General features: G+C 36.3%; 1 protein-coding gene across 1 annotated transcript in view; it reads left to right on the top strand.

The window, feature by feature from the left end:
- Positions 1-22,072, top strand: part of LOC150108907 (muscle calcium channel subunit alpha-1-like) — a 1,617,925-nt gene that overhangs the window by 1,466,275 nt on the left and 129,578 nt on the right. Inside the window, exon 42 of the mRNA XM_090414483.1 lies at positions 12,362-12,472. Coding sequence (XP_090270609.1) covers positions 12,362-12,472 — 111 coding nt within the window. The remainder of the gene's footprint in view (positions 1-12,361; positions 12,473-22,072) is intronic.

The following is a 22,072-nucleotide window of genomic DNA, read 5'->3' as shown; positions in this document are numbered from 1 at the left end:
ATGTTTTGGGAAAGTTGCAGAAAACAGCAAGACTAGTAATAATGGTAAGTGCCTGCTGGATTTCTGTTCAGGACATGGTCATGAATTGTGTGTACAAATTCACATAGAAATTATTATTATTATTATTATTATTATTATTATTATTATTATTATTATTATTATTATTATTACGGGCGACTCCAAGGAGTCTTTAGACTCATCGAGAGAGGCCCTAAACATCATGTCCATCACAACTATTCAACATTCACACAGTATCTATCATACTTTGCCTTGAACTCATTCACCATCTAAAAGTAAAAAACCCAGCTCTAACACCCTTACTAACCACACTCTTGCCGAGCTTCCATGGATGTCCCCTAGTCCTCCCACCACCATCCTGTAAAGAAGATGAAAGAAATAAGAAAAGTCTCATTCACTGTGTTATAGTTGAAAGTGATGTTTTCCTGCTGGTTCAGGACACAAGAGGATTTGAAATAGGAGGTAATCACTACTTAGTTTTGAGTAGGATAAAATTAAATTTCATATTGAAAAGAAGAGTGTGTAAGAAAGTTTTGAAATGAATCAAAATTGAGTAGATTTCTTACACACTATTCTTTGGTGAATTGTAGACTCAAATATTCAAATATCATTGAAGAAAAAATGAAAGAGTTTGAAAACAAGAACAAAACTTTGGAGATTCAATGGAAAAGCCTCAAAAAGAACATTGATTGATTCAGTCAGAGAGACATGTGGTGAGGTTGTCTGTAAGTATAAAAAAATCAGAACTTCATGGTGGACTCAGGAAGTTAAACAGGCAATCAAAGAAAAGAAGAAAGAATATTGAAAGTTCCTGGCAAGTAAGTTAACTTATGATCTTAAACAATACTGAGAAAAATGTAAAATAGAAACACAGTGTCTAAAACTAGCCAAATAAGAGTCATGGGAAGAGTTTGGTAACAATATAGAAAATAAATATCAGAAAGGTAGCAAAATATTCTGAAGACTATTGAAAAGCTTAGAAATGAAGAAAAAGTAAAAGAAAAGGAATTAGAGATGATAATGGCGACATGAAAACTGTCAGTAAATACTTTGAAAGACTGCTAAATTATTATTGTTATTATTCAGGCCTCAATGGAGTCAAAAGACTCATCGAGGAGAGGACCCCCACCCCTAAGAAACACAAAGTCTATCATACTACTCATTGACCGTTCTCGCCCTCACTACTCCATCAGGCAATGCATTCCACGGCTCAACCACCCTCCACGCAAAGAAACCACTCCTCACCCTCTTGCTCACAGTTTCCCGCTGTTCAACCAAGCAAAAGAACTCCCCAGTGTCAACCCTGTAACCACCTCTCAACAGTTTAAAAGTCTCAATCATATCACCTCTCCTTCTTCTATCCACCAAACTCTGCAGTCCACATTCCCTCAGCCAATCCTCATAACTATCATTGTACAGTCCTGAAACCATCTTTGTTATCCGCCTTTGTACCCTTTCCACAGTTAATTTATCCCCTTCAAATCCTGGGGAGCAAATCTGAGAACAATAGTCCAAGTGTGGTCTTATCAGGGTCTTATACAACAGAATGATAACTGTTTTATCTCTGCAGGTCAGTGTCCTTCTCCTAATTGTAGCAATCCTCTGTGTTACCTTCACCACCTTTGCAATATGTCCCCTAAATTTCAGGTTTCTATCAATCATCAACCCCAGATCTCTTGTCTCCCCTACTTCCTCCAGTATAACTCCTCCCATAGAGTATGCAGTGTCCCATCGATGTTTCCCAAACCCCAAGACCTTACATTTTGCTGCATTAAACCGACACCCCCATTCATTTGTCCATCTAATATAGCTTATTCAAATCCTCTTGCAGGGCTGCCACGTCTGCACTATTACTAATAATCCTTCCCAGCTTCGCATCATCTGCAAACAATTGAATATCCCATTGCAATCCACAGACAATATCATTGATATAAAGATTAAACAATATAGGTCCCAGTATTGAGCCCTGTGAGACCCCACTTGTAACCCTCTGCTTCCTTGAAACTGCCCCACTATACACAACTCTTTGATACTATCGGACAGCCAATCCTGAATACAGTTGACCAATCTGACATCTAGACCCATGTGCTGCAACTTAAATATCAGCTTATCATGTGGCACCCTGTCAAATGCCTTCACTAAATCTAAGAAAATGGCAGATATGCCTTTCCCTCCTCTAATGCTCTTGTAACTTTATCATAAAAGGCTAGCATATTGCTAAAACAAGAGCGACCCTTCACAAATTCATGTTGACTCTCACAGATAACATTACCCTCATCTGCCCAATGCTGTATACGGTCCTTCACTACTTTCTCCAAGATCTTACTAACTACTGATGACACACAAACTGGCCTATAATTAGACACTTCCAGTCTACTGCCGCCCTTATGCATTGGCACTATCTTACCTTCCTTCCATTCCATGGGCACTTTCCCGCAGCCAGATTTTCATTGAAAAGCCAGGTCAAAGGCACTGACAGTTCTCTAGTACATTCTCTCAAAACTCGTGGTGAAATACCATTTAGTCCCACAGCTTTACTGACATCCAGAGTACTCAGTATTTAAAACACACTCTCCTCCTGTACCTCTAAACCTCAAACCTACCCTATCCCTCTAGCATTAAAACTGATTCCTCCAGGATGAAATACTCCAATAAAGTGTTCATTGAACAATTCTACAGTGTCCTCTGCATCAGTCACTCTATTCCCATTTTTATCCCACAATATCATTCTTCCACAGTCATTTCTCCTCCTACTGGCCACATATCTATAAAAATCCCCTAGGATTTTCTTTGGATCTTAGGGCTAATCTCCTTTCATATTCCAATTCCATCTTCCTTACCATACTAGTCACTCTTCTGGCCTGTGTCTTATACTCTTCGTGCATCTTATCTTCACCTGTCTCCTTATATCTCTTCCACAGCCTCTTTTTCGCATGCAATTCCTATTTAATATTGTAATGAAATGAATCAAGAAATAAATCAAAAAATGAAACAAGAAGTGGTAAAAAACTGCAAACAGGAAGGCAGTCTGTAATACAGAGCATTCCACAAGGCAATCACATCTTTGTCAGTCACCTCTGGAGCTGCTTCTCTACTTCCTCATCCCCAAAAAATCCAGGTGACCAGGCTTGAGCACATTTATCCAGATGCGGATGTATATTCAAGGCCTTATAAAGTAACAACTTCCATAGCTCCACTTGTTGTATATTCTTCAATGGACAAGTAATCCTGTGATTTACCTTAGCAATATGTCCTTTAAACTTCAACACTCTGCCTACCACCCCCAAATCTCTAGCTTCATTTATTTCCTGGAGTACAGTTCAATCAGTGTAGTACACAACTTGTAATATTTTTATCCCAAAATGCATAACTTTACAATTCTCTATACATGAAACTGTTACCTGTTATCTTTTGTCCATACCACAGTCTATTTATATAATCCTACGAGCTCTCCACATCACCTTAATTAACTATTAGTGTACCTAATTTTGCATCATCTGCAAACAACTGAATATTTCCCTCATATTATTTTCTATATCATATAGGTACAAATTAAACAGCAGTGGTCCAGGCACAAGTCCACGCAGTTAGCCTAGTGGCTTTGCGCTTCGCAACCATATGCCTGGGGAAGGAGTGTCCTAGGTTCGATTCCTGTCGGAGACGTGAGGAGCTGAAGGATCTTCCTCAGCCATAGTCAAGTTAGCCGGTCTTGGGCGCGGGCAGTAGGGTTTTTCCCACCAGTTTATCTGGTGTTTTTCATCCCGCAAGCAGGCAAATCGGCCCCATGAACACACAGGGATACAGCCAAGAATACCTTGAGGCATAGGAGTGACCATTCTATCCTCGTATTTTGGTTACGAAATCCAAGCATGCTTGGAAGGTTGGGCCTTAAAGGCCTGTTAAAGCCATTGGGATGGGATGGAATAGGTCCAGGCACAAAGCCTTATGGCACACCACTTAACATCTATTTTCTACAGATTCTATTCCTCCAAATACTGCTTTTTGATGTCTTCCCATCAACCACCCTTGTATCCATAGCCCTGGTTTCATACCCGTTGTAGTTTGAGTAAGCAATGCTCATGTAAGAGGATAAATGGAGTGAACATCACTGAAAAAAGGATTAAAAATAATCTTTAATTTTTTCAATATTTAATCTCAATCACTGAGGCATCTTGGCTCCTAGGATGTAAACTGCGATTTCAATGTGTTAATGTTTCCCATATTTTGAAAGTTTAATGCAACCAAAGTTATTTAAATTAGGCCAATTTCTGAGAACAGAAAGAAAGAAAGAAATACAATCTCTGAACAGCTTTTACACACAACCAAAACTCATATAAGTTCTACTAAAGATCAGCTCCCTCCTCTCTCTCTCCTCTGTGCCTAGAATATATAAAGTGCCTTGTTCCTGTAAGTTAGCCTATTATGGAGAGATAAGAAGATCAGCCAACATCCACAAAGAAGAACCAAAAAAAAAATACATGTACACTTATGACTATGGTCAATCCAGCCTTGCCAACTATGCTTTAGATATGGCTCACAGAGTCAATTGGAAAAAGACTACAATGTCCAATCACAGTAAATTTAGAAGAGAAAGACTATTTTTGGAATCTGCAGCTGCTCTCAGATATCAGCCTAATTTAGATAAATATGGTTACGTTAAACTTCCCAAAATATGGGAAGCACTAATACTTCAAGATCCCAGTTTACATCCTAGGCTACTGACAGGTGTCCTCTATGGACACTTGTTAGCAGCCTAGGCACAAATCCAGATAGTGTGATAAGTTTTTAATGGTGTCTGACAACTATGAAGTGACAGACTTAATTAATTCTGTGGTTTTCTTTTTAATCTGATTAGTTGGGTTATACTTTACAAATTGATAAGTGCTGTCAGAAACTGATTGATCCGTTTTATGAACCCACGTTAACTGTTCTAAAACAATAGTAGCATTACCTTTATCTACCTTAGTGATAACAATATTCTGGTTTATTTTATTCTTATTAATGCACAGGCAACTCCGTGGAGTAGAATCATTGAGCAAGCCTAAACACTATGCCAGGTACTAGCCAATAATTGCACAATATCTATCATACTTTGCTTTGAATTCATTCAGGTTTATAATTGCATAAAGGTTTCTAATTCAGTGGCCAGTATGTATACAATAGAACCAGAATCTCTTACATCTATAAGTCACTGTCCTCTGCATCATTGCCAGAATTCGTTGTGTTGTCCTCAGAATTTTGGCAATGTATCCTCTAAATTTAGATCCCTATCCACCATCATCCCATGATCTCTGATGTCCTCCACCTCCAACAATATATCCCACCAAGCATAAATTCTACATCCCATCTTGTTTCTCAAATTTTAAAACCTTCCATTTTGCAAAATTGAACTGGTATCCCCACTCCTGTGTCCATTCATGCAATCTATTCAAGCCATCTTGCAAGGCTAGAACATCTGCTCTACTCCTCATAGTTATTCTCAACTTTGCATCATCTGAAAACAACTAAATATTCCCATTCAAATCTCCCCCAGTATCATTAACATACAGGTTAAACAGCAATAGCTCTAAAACATATCCCTGAGGACACATCTAATGTCCTTCCTCTTCTGGGATATTGCTCCCCCCACCCCCATGCACAACTTGCCTGATACCTGTCAGATAGCCAATCTCCAATGCTATTCACTAGTGCAATATATAACTCCATCTGCTGTAGTTTGACTATCAGTTTATCATGTGGTAATCTGTCCAAAGCATTTGAGAAATGTATCTGTGTATCTGTCTCCTTCACCACATGCAGATTTCACCTTATTGTAATAAATAAGCAGATTACTAAAACATAACCTTCCTTTAGCAAATCCATGCTGACAATCTAAGATAATACTACTGTTGTCAACCTGTTTCTGGATCCTGGCTCTCACTAGCCTCTCCAACACTTTAACCACAACATCTGACACAGAGATTGGCCTCTAATTTGATGTTCAAATTCTGTAACCTCTATTTTGAAGCAGTATAATCTTGCCTTGCTTCCACTTCTTTTGAACTTGACCCAATATAAGACCCATATTAAAAAAATTTGCCAAGGCAGGTGTCAACTCCCGAGCACATTCCTTCAAAATATGTGATGATATATCATCATGTCCCACTGCCTGATTAACATCAAGTTTGCCCAATTCCTCATATACCTCTTGCTCAATTACAGTCAGTCTCTCCATCTCATGATCAACTGCTCTCAAACTCTCCATGATGTCACATTCACAAAGATGAAAGACCTTCAAGTGATATCTTCTCTCTTCTTTGGTGTATCAATCCGAAGATTGATAATTATAGCAGCACATCAGAACATCCTGTCTTGTGACCTCCTTTTTATCTCTTCATAACTCTTAGCACCAGTTAGCATTATTATGTTATTTATATATGAAATTCTTGGTCTACTTCGTGGCCTCTTTCCTTCTACAGTCCCCTCCATTATTTCTGTAATCAGTCCCCCATGCCACAAATGGTGTCCAATTAGGTCATTAATGTGTTTCATTAATGACCACTCTTCATGAAATATATTTAGAACTTCTTCATTACTTTTCCTTTCTGTCCAACTAATTTTCTTCATCTTTCTCCACCACCAAAGTTCAAATGCCTCGAACATTTTGATGTCTTGTTTTGTTAGGGTCCAGGCCTCACAACCATATAATGCAATGTTCCATATGTATGTTTTCATTAGCCTTTTCCTGAGCTGGATGCTAAAATCCATTACTAGTAAAAATGTTTCTTCTGTTGTAGAATGCTTTTTTGGCTAAGATTATTCGTGCTTTAATATCTGATTGGTTTCTTCCATCTTTTGTGATAAGACTTCCAAGATATTTAAAAGAGGATACCTGTTGTATTAGGTTATTATTTCTTTCCAAGTTTATTTTCCATGGATTTGCTTTACTTGTAATTAATAGTTTTGTTTTCTTATAATGAATTTTTAGGCTGTACTGTGTGAAAATTTCTTCCATCTTTGTCAGGGTAACTTTCAGTTTGTTTTCATTATCAGCTATAACTGCTATATCATCTGCGAACTGTAGCCAGTTAATATCCATTCTGTTTATCTTAATTCCTGTTTCTATTAGTTCTTTCAATTTATTTATTGCATCTTCAATGTATAGATGAAACCATTTGGGTGAAAGAGAGTACCCCTCTCTTACACCTGTATGTATTTTTGCTATTGCAGTTTTTGTTTTATTGCTGGATGTTTCTATTAGGGCTTCTTGGTACTTGTAAAATTAAATATGAGCCTTCTATCTCTCCAATCTAACTTTATTGTTTTTAGGAGGTGAAACTTCGATAGTATTATCGAAGGCTTTCTCCAAGTCAAGAAAGACTATCAGAGTATTTTGATTCTTCTCAAATCTTCTTTCGATAACTGTTCTTAGAGCTAGGATTGCTTCTCTTGTCTCCTGCTGTTTCCTGAATCCAAACTGGTCATTGCCAACATATTCTCCAACCTTCTTTGTTAGTCTTTTTTGTATAATTTTGAGTATTATTTTCAAAGCATGTGATATTAAGCTTATTTTTCGATTGAATTTCGCACTTGTTTGCATTATTTACTTTAGAAATGGGTATGATATAGCATTGTGTTAAATCTTTGGGGATGATTCCTGTTTCACAAACATCCTTTATGATTTTGAAAAGGTATGACTTAGTTATGTTTCCTGATTACTTTATTAATTCTGAAGGGGATATAGGAAGGGATGTTATCAGTGCCTGGTGCTTTGTTGGTCGGCAGTTCATTCAGTGCCCATTCAAATTCATCTTTTAATATACTTGGACCAATTTCTTCCACATCAAGTCTTGTTTCATCTTCTATAGCCTTGGGGTCTAGATCTTTTCCGCTATATAGAGCTTCTAAGTACTCCTTCCATCTTTTCAAAATTTCTTCCTTATCTATAAGTATGTTCCCTTGTTTATTTTTGATAATTGTACTTCTTGTCTTGTTTTGTTGGCTTATTTCTTTTATAATGTTATAAGCTTTATCGATTCTCCCAGTCTTTGTTAGATCTTCTATTTCTCTGTATACCATTGTTCTTTTGCTTCTTGACACTTTCTATTTATCATATTTTTTATATGTTTATATTTGTCTTTGCTTTCTCCCTTTAGGGAGGTTTTTATTTCCTTCTTTCATCTATTAGATCTAGAATATCCTGGGTGATCCATGGCTTTTTTATTTGCTTGTTCCTTAATCCTATTCAGTCATTGGCAGCCTTGATGATTGTATCCTTCAAATTAGTCCATTTTTCCTCTATGTTTTTCTTTTCCCTCTTTCCAGTTTTAATGCTTTCATCAGTTTGCTGTTTATAGTTTCTATGGTTTTCCTCTGTTTTCAGGTTATTTATGTTCCATTTGTTCCTTGGTTGTGACAGCTTTTTAAATTTCAGATTACATTTCAATAAAACCAAATTGTGGTCACTGTCAACATCAGCTCCCGGGTAACTTTTGCATGATTTTACTTTATTTTTAAATCCATTTCTTGTCATAATATAATCTATTTAGTACCTTCCTATATCCCCTGGCATTTTCCAAATATACCTTCTTCTTTTTGGTACCTCATACCAGGTATTAGTAATGATCAGAATGAATTGGTGGCAGAACTCCAAAAGTCTTATCTCCTCTTTCATTTCCGCATCCAAGTCCATATTTTCCCACCTCTCTACCATCTTTGCCTTCACCAATGACTGCATTCCAATCACCCATGACAATAAGATTATCTTCCCTTTTGGTGAGTTTGATTAGATTCTCAATATCTACATATACTCTCTCAACTTCATCATCACTGTGGTCTCTAGTAGGCATATAAGCTTGTATTATTATAATATTTGTTGGTTTTGCTTCTAGTTTTACCATTATCAATCTGCTACTACATTTTACCGAGTTGATTACTCCTCTTCCCCATTCCTTATTGAGAACCACACGACTCCATTTTTTGCTGTCTCATCACCTGAATTAATGATTCTGTAATCACCACTTCAATAGTCTCCAGTTCTATTCCATCTCATTTCAGTAATTCCCAATATGGCTATTTTTAATCTATCCATTTCTCTCTTCAAATTTCCCAATTTGTAGGAGGGTTCTCACATTCCACGTTCCAATGAATGTACAAGGATTTCACTGGTTTATGACCTGAGAAGCCTTGCCTCTTCCCCTGCCATGCATAAGTAGTGAGCCATTGTGCGCTTTACTATCTTTTAGAATGTCCATCCATACTGCTATCTTACTAGGGAAAAATAGAACAAGGTGGTATCCCCTTGCCTTCCTTGTCTAGAAATAGCCTTCTAGAGAGGCTCAGTGTGCTAGCTATTTCTCATTCTTCATGATTATCCACCTACCACAGTATCCTTTACACTGTTGTCACTTATGGTGATCTTCCACTGATCAGGATGAAAGTTGTTGCAAATGATATCATCCTACTATAATCATTCTTTTTGTTTTTCTAGCTACATATCAAAAGAACTCCCTAGAGCATTTTTTTTTTCCTGGTTCATTAGCTAACTGCTGCTCATACTGCTCTTTTGCCTTTTACCAACCGAGTCATCCTCTTTGCCTGTTCTTTGTACTTATCATATATCACCTGAAAATTATTATTACCACTCCTGTTATGTTGCCTCCATAATGTGTTCTTTCTCTTCACTGCATGCTTTATCTCTTCATTTATCAATTTCACACCTACCTTATTTAACCATCTGATACGTAATACATTTAGATATTGCTTTTACCAAATAGTTCTTAAATAGCATTCAAGCAGCATTGATCTCTTTCCCATCCAATTCCTCATTTCATGCTCCAGCTGCAAGTTGTCTCCTGAGCTTCTTATAATCACCAGCCTTGTAATCCCACATATACCCTTTCCTTGCATGGCTGGCAACTATCCAAGTAATCACTTTATGGTCACTCTCACCAACAGGAGGGAGATTGGACACCTTATTTATAATGACATCCTCTGATGAGATGATCAAATCCAATACCCTTGATCCCTGCATTTCCTTTGTTACATCCTATCTGAGGTAGTTATCCTTCAAAAACTGGAGAAACTCATTTTCTTTATTTATAGTTGCTATTTCATCATCCTAGTCTATATTTTCATAAAGTTTCCCCCATAATAATTACCCTTTCATTATTTGCTTGGCTAATTTGCTTATAAATTTGTGGTCGCTACCTTCCACATTACTAGGTGCATATCAACCAACTAAGTATTTCATTGTTTTCACTTCTATCTCACCCCATACTGCCTCAAAACTACTGCCACTATTTTTGCTTTGCATCTCTATCTTCTATGGACATGTCTTTTTCTACCATCAGTAGTGCTCCATCTCCCCTTTTTGCATTTTCTGTCTACACGAAATAAATCATACCCTTCCATCTGTATTCCTATCAGATCAGGACGTTATTCTCATCCAACCATGTCTCACTTATGCCAACTATTTTTGGGTGAACAAACTCAATCAACACAACCATTTTATTTCCCTTGTTGCCGATACTTCAGCAACAAGTGAAAAATTTTGTGTGCATCTTGCTTTACATCCTTCCAAAGTTAATAATAACCCAATAATATATGTATCATAAGTCTTCAAGAAGGGAGACCAGAAGGATTGCAGTAACTATCGTGGCATTTCTCTGCTCTGTCTGCCTGGGAAATGCTAGGTGCTTGGAAAGACGGTGCAAGAGCATAGTTGAATCAAAGTTTCAGGAAGAACAATGTGGCTTTCATCCTGGTAAAAGCACAACTGACCAAATCTTCACTTTAAGGCAAGTCTTTGAGAAATCTTGGGAATATGCCAAGAATGTCTACACATGTTTTGTGCACTTGAAGAAGGCATATGACCGGGTTCCTCGGGATAAGCTTTTGGCAAGTAGTACAGGAGTATGGAGTGGATGGCCAACTATTAGCTGCCATCAAGTCCCTGCGTGAATGCCCAGAGTTTTGTGTCAGGGTAAACAGCACAAAGTCTGAACCTTTCACAGTGTCCATTGGCCTCCGCCAAGGGTGTGTTGTGTCACCCCTCCTTTTCATTCTGACACACTCACCGAGGCAGTGAGTGTGTCAGAATTGGAAGATGTAGCATTGGACGTCTGCTTTTTGCAGATGACCTAGTTCTGCTTAGCTCTTCCACAGATGACCTCCAGCGGACCCCGGATAGGTTTGTAGCTGTTTGTGCAGATGCCGGAATGAAGATCAGTGTGGTCAAAACTGAAACATTTGTGGTCTCAAGACAACCATCCCAGTGCACTCTACATGTAAGTGGAGTCTCAATGAGGCAGGTGGAGAAGTTTAAATACCTTAGGTCCATATTCACGAATGATGGAAAATGGGACGTAGAGCTAGACACTCGAATTGGCTTAGCAAGCTCAATATTGCGGGAGCTTGGCCATTCGGTAGTATTGAAGCGGGAGTTAAGCCAGAAGGCAAAGAAAGCTGGCTGTCTTCAATACAGTCTATGTACCCATCCTCACCTATGGTCATGAAAGTTGGGTAATGACCGAAAGAATGCGGACATGAATCCAAGCAGCTGAAATGAGGTTCCTTCGAGGGGTTGCGAGGCTGGCAAGACTCGGCAGAGTCAGGCGCTCTGCAATTTGGGAAACCCTCAATACTCAACCGCTGCTTCTCCGTGTTGAGAGATCACAGTTACGTTGGTATGAGCACCTGGTCAGAATGCCACAAGACAAGCTCCCTCAGCAGGCCCTCTTTGCCAAGCCAGAGGGTGGGAGGCCACATGGAATGCCAAGGACTCGCTGGATAAATATCCAAAACCTTGGGTGGACACGCTTGGGAATTCCACCAGAACACCAGAGCTTGGTGGCAGAGGATCATGACCATTGGAAGTTCCTCTTGCAGCTGTTGCCCCCACAACCCAATTGGGAAAGGTGGGCCTTGAAGATGTGTATGTATATGTATTATTATTATTTCGGGCAACTCCAAGGAGTCCTTAGACTCATTGAGGGAGACCCTAAACATCATGTCAAGAACCACTCACAACATGCTATAAATCTGAACCTCATGCGCTCCTTACCACACACTCTTACTCAGCTTTTATTGTTAAAATTGATGATGAAAGCTGAATAACGAAAACATGATTTTATTACTCTCTCATGAGGTACATCTGTGATCATGAAATCAAGTATAATTGTTAGAGTGCACTTGCCCAAATTGTCCATTTAGTTACTTTTTTTCTTCAAAATAATGGAAATTTGAAAGTACTTCTGAGTGGATAATATACATTACCTGAATTATTTGTAATTATGTCACTTGTTTAAATAACTTACCCTATTTTTTTTTTTTTAATAATTTGGCATGTGATGTATTAATAAAGGCCGGACTGCGTACCCTGCATGAACTTGGGCCAGAAATACGCCGAGCAATTTCAGGTAGTCTGGATGTAGAGGATAGTGATGGTGGACGTGATGTTGAACCAATGCACAGAGTAAGTTACCTGTACATCTTTCTTTTTATGATTATTATACCTTTTAATGGGGAATGAAAAATACTGTGCATTTAAAGAGAACTTAATATCAGTAACTAGGACTTTATTTTATGTCATTGAGACTGAAAAATATACTGCATAGTAATTATTTGTTATCATCAAAAATTTTTCAGTCTTTCATTGTACATAATTACTTATGTACAATGTAAATACTGTAAGATTAAAAATAATTAATGACTGAAATTTTAAAAACAAATCCTCTACAAATGCTCCTGTACTACTGGAGCATTTGTAATAGTTCAGAAGATTTTTTTCTTAATTATTACGAACAAAAATATTTGCTTGTGATAATCAAAAAAATCATTATGTGCACTCCTGTATTAATATATCTTTATTAAATACTATATCATTGTACAAACATACATAATTAATACACCAAAGAATGCTCATAGCAGGATAATATCAATAACAATTCTTACACAATGGTCCTTAAGATTATTATTATTATTTTTTTATTAACATCTGACCTCCATAGAGTCAGAGGATTCATTACAGGAGGTCTGTATTGTCCCGTGCAAAAAGATCATTGAACCATTCCTTAAACCCTTCACAATTTCTGCACTCACCACATTTTCAGGCAATGTATTCCACTTACCAATCACTATCCATGCAAAGAACTTGTTTCTCACTCCCCTGCCTCTAATTCTACTGTTGTCTCATTGTACTCTATGAAATATTTTGAAAGAAGTTAACTGAATACAAGTCATGTATTACTTATATATAGCAATACCAGAGAAAATTATTATCATACACACCGTTCATAGATTGAATTCCTCCTTGTTGTTGATTTTGCTTACATTTGCTGCCGAAAGATATGTGCATTTTAAACATTACATATACAGTAAAGATGGTGAGAGTGATTGGGATAGGAGACAATAAATGCGGTAGTAAAACAAAAAAGTCTAAAAGAAAAATAAAATAAAATAAATCTAAAAGAAAAGCAAACAAAAAGAAAAATCATAAAAATCCTTAAAAATTTTGAATTGGATAGAAAATTAAGTTAAGGGGATGAAAAATGTAGGACCAACAGACCAATCACACTACACTTTAAATTCATTCACTACACAAAAACAGGTAGTTTTCACTTGCTTCATCAAATTTTAGAGATTGTCCCTTTCCAACTGTGCTGTCCTCTGGAATATCTGTTCATTGTCTTTTTGGTAAGCACCTCTCAACTTATATGTCTCTACTATATCATTCCTTCTCTTGCCTGCTAAACTCTATAGGTTACATTCTTTCCTTAATCCATTCTCATAACTAACATACTAAAGTACTCATATTATCTTTGTTATCTTCCTTTGAAGCTTTTCTAAGTTTCATCATCTCCTTGAAATCCAGGTGACAGTATCTTTTTGGTCAGATCAAAGCTGTATACAAGAACCACCACATCCTTATCTCTGTTAGTACATCTCACCATTGCATCAATCTACTGGGTAATTTCCATCATCCAGTTTGATATTGCTATTAGAATACACACAGCCTCCATCTCAAATAACAAAATATCAAATCTTATTCTTAATCATTAAAACTAATTAATAATAGAATCACTTATGTTAATTGAAATATTTTTATTTGTAGAATTTTCAGCTATGTTTCTTAACCATTTTCAATACAATTATAGGAAAACAATAAAAAAAAACTGATAACGTCAATTCAATTGAAAGCTCATGATATTATATGCACTATCAGCTGCAGGAGAATAGCTCTATCTGCATTAATAGATCTCCAAAAATAATTACGATAAAATAAATTAGTTATTGGTTTTTTAATAAACCAATATTTTTATCTTCTTCTTCTTGGCTTCCCGTATTAGGCAATTATTTGCCTGTAACATTTTCAAGGGTTTCAAGTCTTCAACCCATCTCCTCCTGGGTCTTCCAGGTGACAGTATCTTTTTGGTCAGATTATTGATCGGTGTCCTCTTTGGTTTATATTTCCAAGCAATATTTGGCCATCTCTCCTCATTCATTCTTTCTACATGGTTTTTATGGATAACCGTTTTCTTATTTCTTCATTTCTTATCTTATCTATTCTTTTATAGCCTGCGAGCAGTCTTAGGAACTGCATTTCTGCAGCTTCCACTTGTCTTTTATCTCGTTCTCCCCAAGTCCATGTTTCACTGCCATATTTCAGCATTGGTTTGGCTATTATTTTATGTAGTTTTATTTGGGTTGTTCTAGCCATGTGTCTGTTCAAAGTTCCAATGACTGCTAGGAATTTTTGCTTTTTATATGCAATGTCAATTTCTCCATTGGGGCTTATGTAATTTCCTAGATATTTAAATTTGTTCACTTGTTCTTTACTTTGTTGTGGATGACTAGTTTGCATCTTTTAATTTCTTTACCTTGAAATGCTATTGATTTTGTTTTATTTATTGAGATTTTCATGTCATGCTGTTCTATTGTTTTGTTCAATATGTGTAGATTTTTCTGTAATTGGTCTTCATTTTCAGCAAAAATAACTTGATCGTCAGCATACAAAAGGCTGGTTAATTCTTTACTTCAAATTTTAATTCATATGATTTTGTTTTTCCTCCATTCTCTTGAAATTTTTTCCATATATAAATTGAAGAATATTGACGATAATCCACTTACTCCAATGAGGCCTATATTGGTTTTAATTTTTTCGGTTGTTTCATTATTAATTTTAATAAAGTTTTCTTCCATTATATTTGCTATTGTTTTTGTGGTTTGAGGTGAAGCTTTCAATTCATACAGTACATTGATTAATTTTGTTCTGTTGATTTGATCATATGCTTTCTCATAATCTAGGAAGGCCATTAGGTTAAATTCTATTCTTTTTTCTGTAATTTTTTTGAGTATAAATGTGGGAACCGTGCAGGATCTTCCTTTCCTAAAGCCGCATTGTTCTTCTCCAATAATTTCCTCAGCCCATGGTGTTAATTTACTTTTAATTATATCTAGATATATTTTATAGCATGTATTTAATAAGGATATTCCTCTGTAGTTTCCACAATCCTTTCTGTTTCCTTTTTTGAATATGTTTATGACTATTGCTGTCTTCCATTCTTATGGGATGTTTCCTTCTTCCCATATTCTGTTTAGAAATTTAATTAATCACAATTGAAATGGTTTAGAGCTGTATTTGTATAGTTCTGAATTTATTCAATCTTCACCTGTAGCTTTTCTATTTTTTAGTTTTTCTAATATTTTCTTTAGATCATTTAACTGTATTGATTCTTCATTTGTTTCTTGACTTATTACTTGTTTTATTTCAATTTGATTATTATTGTTTAGAAGCTGGGTGTAGTGATTAGTCCATTCTTTTGTGGAGAGGCCTTCTAATTGTAGTTATTTTTATTAAGCTGGCCTTGTTGGCTGAGTGTTTAGCATATTCGCTCTCCAGCCAAAAGGCTGTGAGTTCTGTGGAAATACTAGTGCTGGTGGTGATGGGTGGTAGATGGTGTTGGTGTAGTTGTGGTTGTAGTTGGTGGATTTGAGTGCTGGAGACAGAGAGTTGTAGAGTAGGTGCATTCCCTCGATGAGTCTTTGGACTTCCTGTAACAAGATGTCACATAATAATAATAATAATTAATTACAATTTATAGAATACATGAATGGTGAGTATTAGTCAGCATAACTTCCCAAAATTGAGAAATTTTAAGACAAATGTTTTGGTTGAAGTTTGGATTGTAAATTTGTGCTTCACAGCTTTCTTTGTACAGTCTTTCTAGAAAAAAATAACTTTTATGTAACACTTTGGTTTTGTTGAACTGAATTCTATGTTTTGCAGATAAATCATTATTTGCTAAACCAGATTTATTGGGTTCTTTAAGTGAAATACATTCTTGATGTTCTTCAACACAAATTTGTGCAGAATGACGAGTCTGTCCATAATAACATAAGCTGAAAGAGCAGGAGATTCTGTAAACTCCAGGATAAGAAAGAGGAGGATATTTGTTTTTAGGGATAAGGAAGTTATGAAGCTTACAAACTGAATGGAAAGAGACTTGTAAGTCAATCTCTCAAAGTAGTCTTGCTATTTTTTCTGAAATTCCTTTAACATATGGAATACAAATTCTAGTAACTTCTTCTTGAGGTGGGTTAAGACGATGGCCATCAAGATCAGGGCCAGTCAAGTGAAGTGATGTTCATGTCCACAAGCTATGCAGTTACAGCAGCAGACTTATGACACAGTGCATTGTTTTGCTGAAAGAGACAATCGCCAGTTCCATAGAAATGCCACATAAATAGGAAACATTGCATTGTCCAGAATACTTAGATACCTCTCAGAGTTCATTGTTTGTAGCACTACAAACAGAGGTCTAAGGCCAAGCCAGGAAAAACAGGAACAAGACATCACACCTCCAAATTTCATAGTTGGAGTTATGTACTCTGGTAAGAGATGTTCACTAGGCATCCATCACACCCAGATCTGCTCAGTAGAGGGTGTAACATGATTCTTCGCTCAGTAACACAGCTTTTAAAGTTTCTGTGTCCCACTATTCATGCTCTTTGTGCTACTGAAAATGATGCTGCCTTGTTGATTCAGGTAATATGGGTTTGCATGTTGCAAGCCTATCATGGAAACTCATGTTGTGAGTCTTGGTTCTGAATGTCTTTGTGCAGATTCATGTTCCAGTCGATGCCAAGAACTCTGCATGCAATGTGTCGGCAGATGAATGGCAGTTTTTACATATTATCCTTTGTTGCATCCTACAGTCACATTTTCAGTGTGGTGGGTCATCCACTGTGGGTAGCACTCCCTGCACTTCCATATCAGTATGGTATCTGATTGTTGACATAGGATGGCCCAATTTGTCAAATAGATAGGCCTACAACATGGCATCCTATCACAACACCTCTTTCAAACTCCATCAGTTCCCTTCTTGCAGCCATTTTACAAGGACACAGTTTCACTGAATTCATCATCATCATCACGAACCATGGACACAATGCCAATTGGTGTCCAATGCCTCCTTCTCTATCTTCTTCAATCTTTCTTTGTCCATTGTGCAGTGTCGCAGTTTCTGTAACCCCATTCCACACCAATCCTTTATGTCGTCTATCCATTCTCTGTATGATCTACCTCTTCTATTTATACCATCCATAATACCAAACATGAATATCTTTATCTTCCGATCCTCGCACATTCTGCAGATATGTCCAAATAATTGCAGTTTCCATTGTATAATTTTCTGCATTAAATTCTCCTTTGATTGTATCTTTATATGTGTTCTTCATTTGTGATTTTCTATACCCATCCTATTCTTAGAATCTTCCTGTAACAAGTTCCTTCAAATGCCAAAATTCTTTTTCTTGATTCCTTATTTGTTACCCACAGTTCAGATCCATGCAGCACACCACTGAAGATGCATGTTTCTAGTACTCTTAATTTCATTTTCAGGCTGATCAATTTAATTTTCCAGACGTTATCCATGGCCTTCAGATTTGTTCTTCCCTTTACAATCCTGATCTTTGTTTCTTTTTCACAGTCTAAGTCATATGTCATTTTACTTCCCAAATATGTGAATTGTTCTACATTTTCTATATCAATTCCATCCACTTGTATCTTTTATTTCATGTTCTTCTCACCAAATACCAAAATACCATTGTCTGCACTGAATTGGAAGCATCATATTGCTTCAATTTATAGCTACAAACATGTGATTCGTTACATGGCACGATACACTTTGCCCATTGGGGTATCCATTGACTTCTTTCTTTTATCTACTTCTGTCACCATCAGCACACATCGACACACATTTTCTCAGCTAAACTCTGCAACCCACACACTTTCAATCTATCCTCATAGGGAGCATTCCACACAACAGTCACCAGCTTGGTCCCTCATCTCTCAATCCTCTCCATCACTTTCTTATCCCCAAGAAACACAGTACACTGTACACAGTAGTCAACAAGTGGCCAAAGCCTTATAAAGAGGGATAATAACCTCCCTATCTTTACTTGTCAGTGTGTTCTTCAACATCCAAGTAATCCTCTGATATATTTTGGTAATGCTTGCAATATGTCCTCTGAATTTCATATCTCTATCCACCATCACCTCCAGATCAGTACCCTCATCAATTTACTGTATTCTAGTACCATCAATATGATACAAAGTATATAATATTTTCATTCCAAAGAGCACTACATTACATTTTGCAACATTAAATTAACAAGAGTTGTCCTTTGCCCACATCGCCAATTCTTTAAATCATCCTGCATGATATCTACATCCTTAATCAACTAGTGCCCTTCCCAATTTTGCATCATCAGAAAACAACTAAATACCCCCCCCCCCCTCAAATCTTCTGCTATATTATTCATCTGCAAATTAAAGACTAGTGGTCCCAGTACAGAGTCTTAGGACTCTGTACCTCTGTATCAGCCACCCCGTATCCATGCTACTAATCTCATATCTATTCCTATTTGCTCCAACTTATGTAGTTGTTTATTATTATTATTATTATCAACAGACCTACATGGATCAAGAGACTCATCGTAGGTCTCACTTTCACATGCACAGCATGTGAGAGTGAGAGTGAGACCTCCCTGCACTCACTACACTTTCAGGAAATGCTTTCCAATCACACACCACTCTCCATTCAAAAAATTACTCTTCAACCCTTGCTCACACATACCTTATACAGCTTCCAGGGGTGGCCTTTCTCCCCCTGTCTCCAGATATTCTATGAAAGAGTTTTCCATGCGGTATTCTATCAAATGTGTTTGCAAAGTCCAACAGTATCATAATGTAAAACTGTGATTTCCTTTATTCAATTGTGCTGTTATACATATTATATTATACGTAAGGTAACAGCAGAATTATTTACATTAAATAAATGTAAATTTATTTACATTTGTAAATAAATTGACAAATTTATTATTAATTTATAAATATATTAATTAATTAAAAGAAACACACATATTAACCACAATGAAAATTATTTAATGTAAATATTTCATCCTAAATATCTTAGGACATCATCAGTACAGTAGTTTAAACAATAATAGGAATAACATACAGTTAAGGCGCATGATTACAGTAGAATCTCATTAAATGTGCGTAACATGTTACAGAAGTTAAAAAAAAAAAACTAATAATAATTATTTTACACAATTTTGTATTACAATTTCCCATACTTTAGGAATAGTAAGAATGTCATTGCAGTTTAAATTTGGTCTGTGTAGTAGGGCTTCAGAACTTTCTTTATATAAACGTTCATGCTTATATAAAGATCTATGTAAAAGTTTAGACTTTTCCCAATGGATCCTATGGCTTGGATTTTCAATTCCGTGTTGAGAGAGGCCAGATTTTTGCGGTTTAAAAAGATGAATGTGGTCTTGATGTTCCGAGATATGTTTCTGAACAGACCTACCTGTCTGTCCAAAGTAAGACAATTTTCATTAAGAATAATTTTCACTGTGGTTAATACGTGTGTTTCTTATGATCTCACCACAGGTTTCATTATTTAAAAAAATTATAAATATATTGTATATAATTGGTCTATAATTTGCTACCTCTGTCTTGGAGCCACCTTTATATAATGGAACTATCTTACCTTCTGTCCACTCCCTTGGAACCTTGCCAAGGCTATGGCTAAGGTTAAACAACTTCATCCAGTTCTCTTGCACATTCTCATAACACACAAGCTAACATAATGTCCTGAGCCACTGCTTTATTCTCATTGATATTTTTCAGTATATTGAGTACCTCCAGTTTACTTACCTCAATTCTCACATCAGTCTCTGTCATATCAGGAACTGCAAGGTCACCACCTGGAAGATGTATCCTTGCAAAGTGATCAATTGCTAACTGAACTATTTCTTCTGGTTCTGTCACTTTAAAGTTGTTGACTTCACGTCACTTGCCTTAGTATTAGCCATTAGCTTCTATATACGAGTTGCCCCAGTCCTAAAAATAATTCAGGTGCAAACTTTGTTTGCTTTCACTTGGTAAGGATTAAACCAAGGATATAATTTCTTGGTATCTTTAATTTATAGTATAACCAAGTGGAAAAACTTCCAAAAACTATCTCTAATCCAGAATATTTTAATAATAAGGTGATGCCATTTGGTTACCCATATATGAAAATATGACTTCTGCATTACTTCAACCTTAGTATCACCTCTGGGTCTGGCTCCCACTGATGAGACCTCAATAAAGGTCCAAACCAGTCTGGGTAGTGACCCTTCCCATAATGCATAGCATTATACATACCTGTGAGGATAATGATATGTACTTTGCATTATGAGATAATAAGGCAAGTGATGTGAAGTCACTAGCTTCTATATACAAGTTGCCCCAATCCTGAAAATACTTCATGCACAAACTTTCTTTGCTTACAAATGAGTAAGGATTAAACCAAGTATATAATTTTTTGGTATCTTTAATTTACTGAGTAAAGTTGTCATTCGATAATGATTCTTTTTCTTACTTGATACACAGCTAAAAAACTCTTTTGGATTTACTTTGTCCTTGTTAGCTAATTTTCTCTCAAAATTTTCATTAGCTTTATTTACTAGTTAACTTCTTGTTTGCTCATTATATTACTCATGAGCATACTGATCACCTTTTTGTTTATATTCTTTCCACAATGTTTTTTTTTTTTTTTTTTTTTTGCAGCCCCTGCTTTAAATTGATATTCGTCCACTTAATCACTACTCAGATTTTCCTCTTGACTCTATTTATGCACTAATGACATTCATTTTCAGTAGCTTCTTATGTCATGCCACTGCATGAAATTGTCACCTCAGTTTTTCATAATTCCCACCTTTTCTTGACAGATACTTCATTCGCAAACTGTACACTTGGATAAAGGATTAAACCAAGTATATAATTTCTTGGTATCTTTAATTATAGTACAACCAAGTGAAAAACTTTCAACAACTATCTATCTCGAATCCAGAATATTTTAATAATAAGGTGTGACATGTTTTGGCAACTCATATATGAAAATAGGAATTCTGCATTACTTCAACCTTGGTATCACCTCTGGGTTCTGACTCCCACTGATGAGACTTCAATAAAGGTTGAAAGTGGTCTTGATAGTGACCCTTCCCATAATGCATAGCATTATACATGTCTGCAAGGAGATGTGCTTTGCATTATGGGATAGTAAAGCAAGTGATGTGAAGCCATACCTCCTTAGTACGAGTTTCCCCAGTCCTGAATATAGGAGGTATGGCTTCACATCACTTGCTTTACTATCCCATAATGCAAAGCACATCTCCTTGCAGACATGTATAATGCTATGAATTATGGGAAGGGTCACTACCCCGACCACTTTCGACCTTTATTGAAGTCTCATCAGTGGGAGTCAGAACCCAGAGGTGATACCAAGGTTGAAGTAATGCAGAATTCCTATTTTCATATATGAGTTGCCAAAACATGTCACACCTTATTATTAAAATATTCTGGATTCGAGATAGATAGTTGTTGAAAGTTTTTCACTTGGTTGTACTATAATTAAAGATACCAAGAAATTATATACTTGGTTTATAATTACTGCATTACTTCATTAACTTGGATAAAGGATTAAACCAAGTATATAATTTCTGGGTATCTTTAATTTAT

Source organism: Typopeltis vanoorti, chromosome 2 (assembly GCF_054136105.1).
Source record: "Typopeltis vanoorti isolate ZY-2024b chromosome 2, IOZ_Tvanoo_1.0, whole genome shotgun sequence".
In the NCBI taxonomy this organism is placed as follows: domain Eukaryota; kingdom Metazoa; phylum Arthropoda; class Arachnida; order Uropygi; family Thelyphonidae; genus Typopeltis; species Typopeltis vanoorti.
The sequence above is the reverse complement of the archived record's forward strand: the minus strand, read 5'-3'. Positions and strand labels throughout refer to the sequence as shown.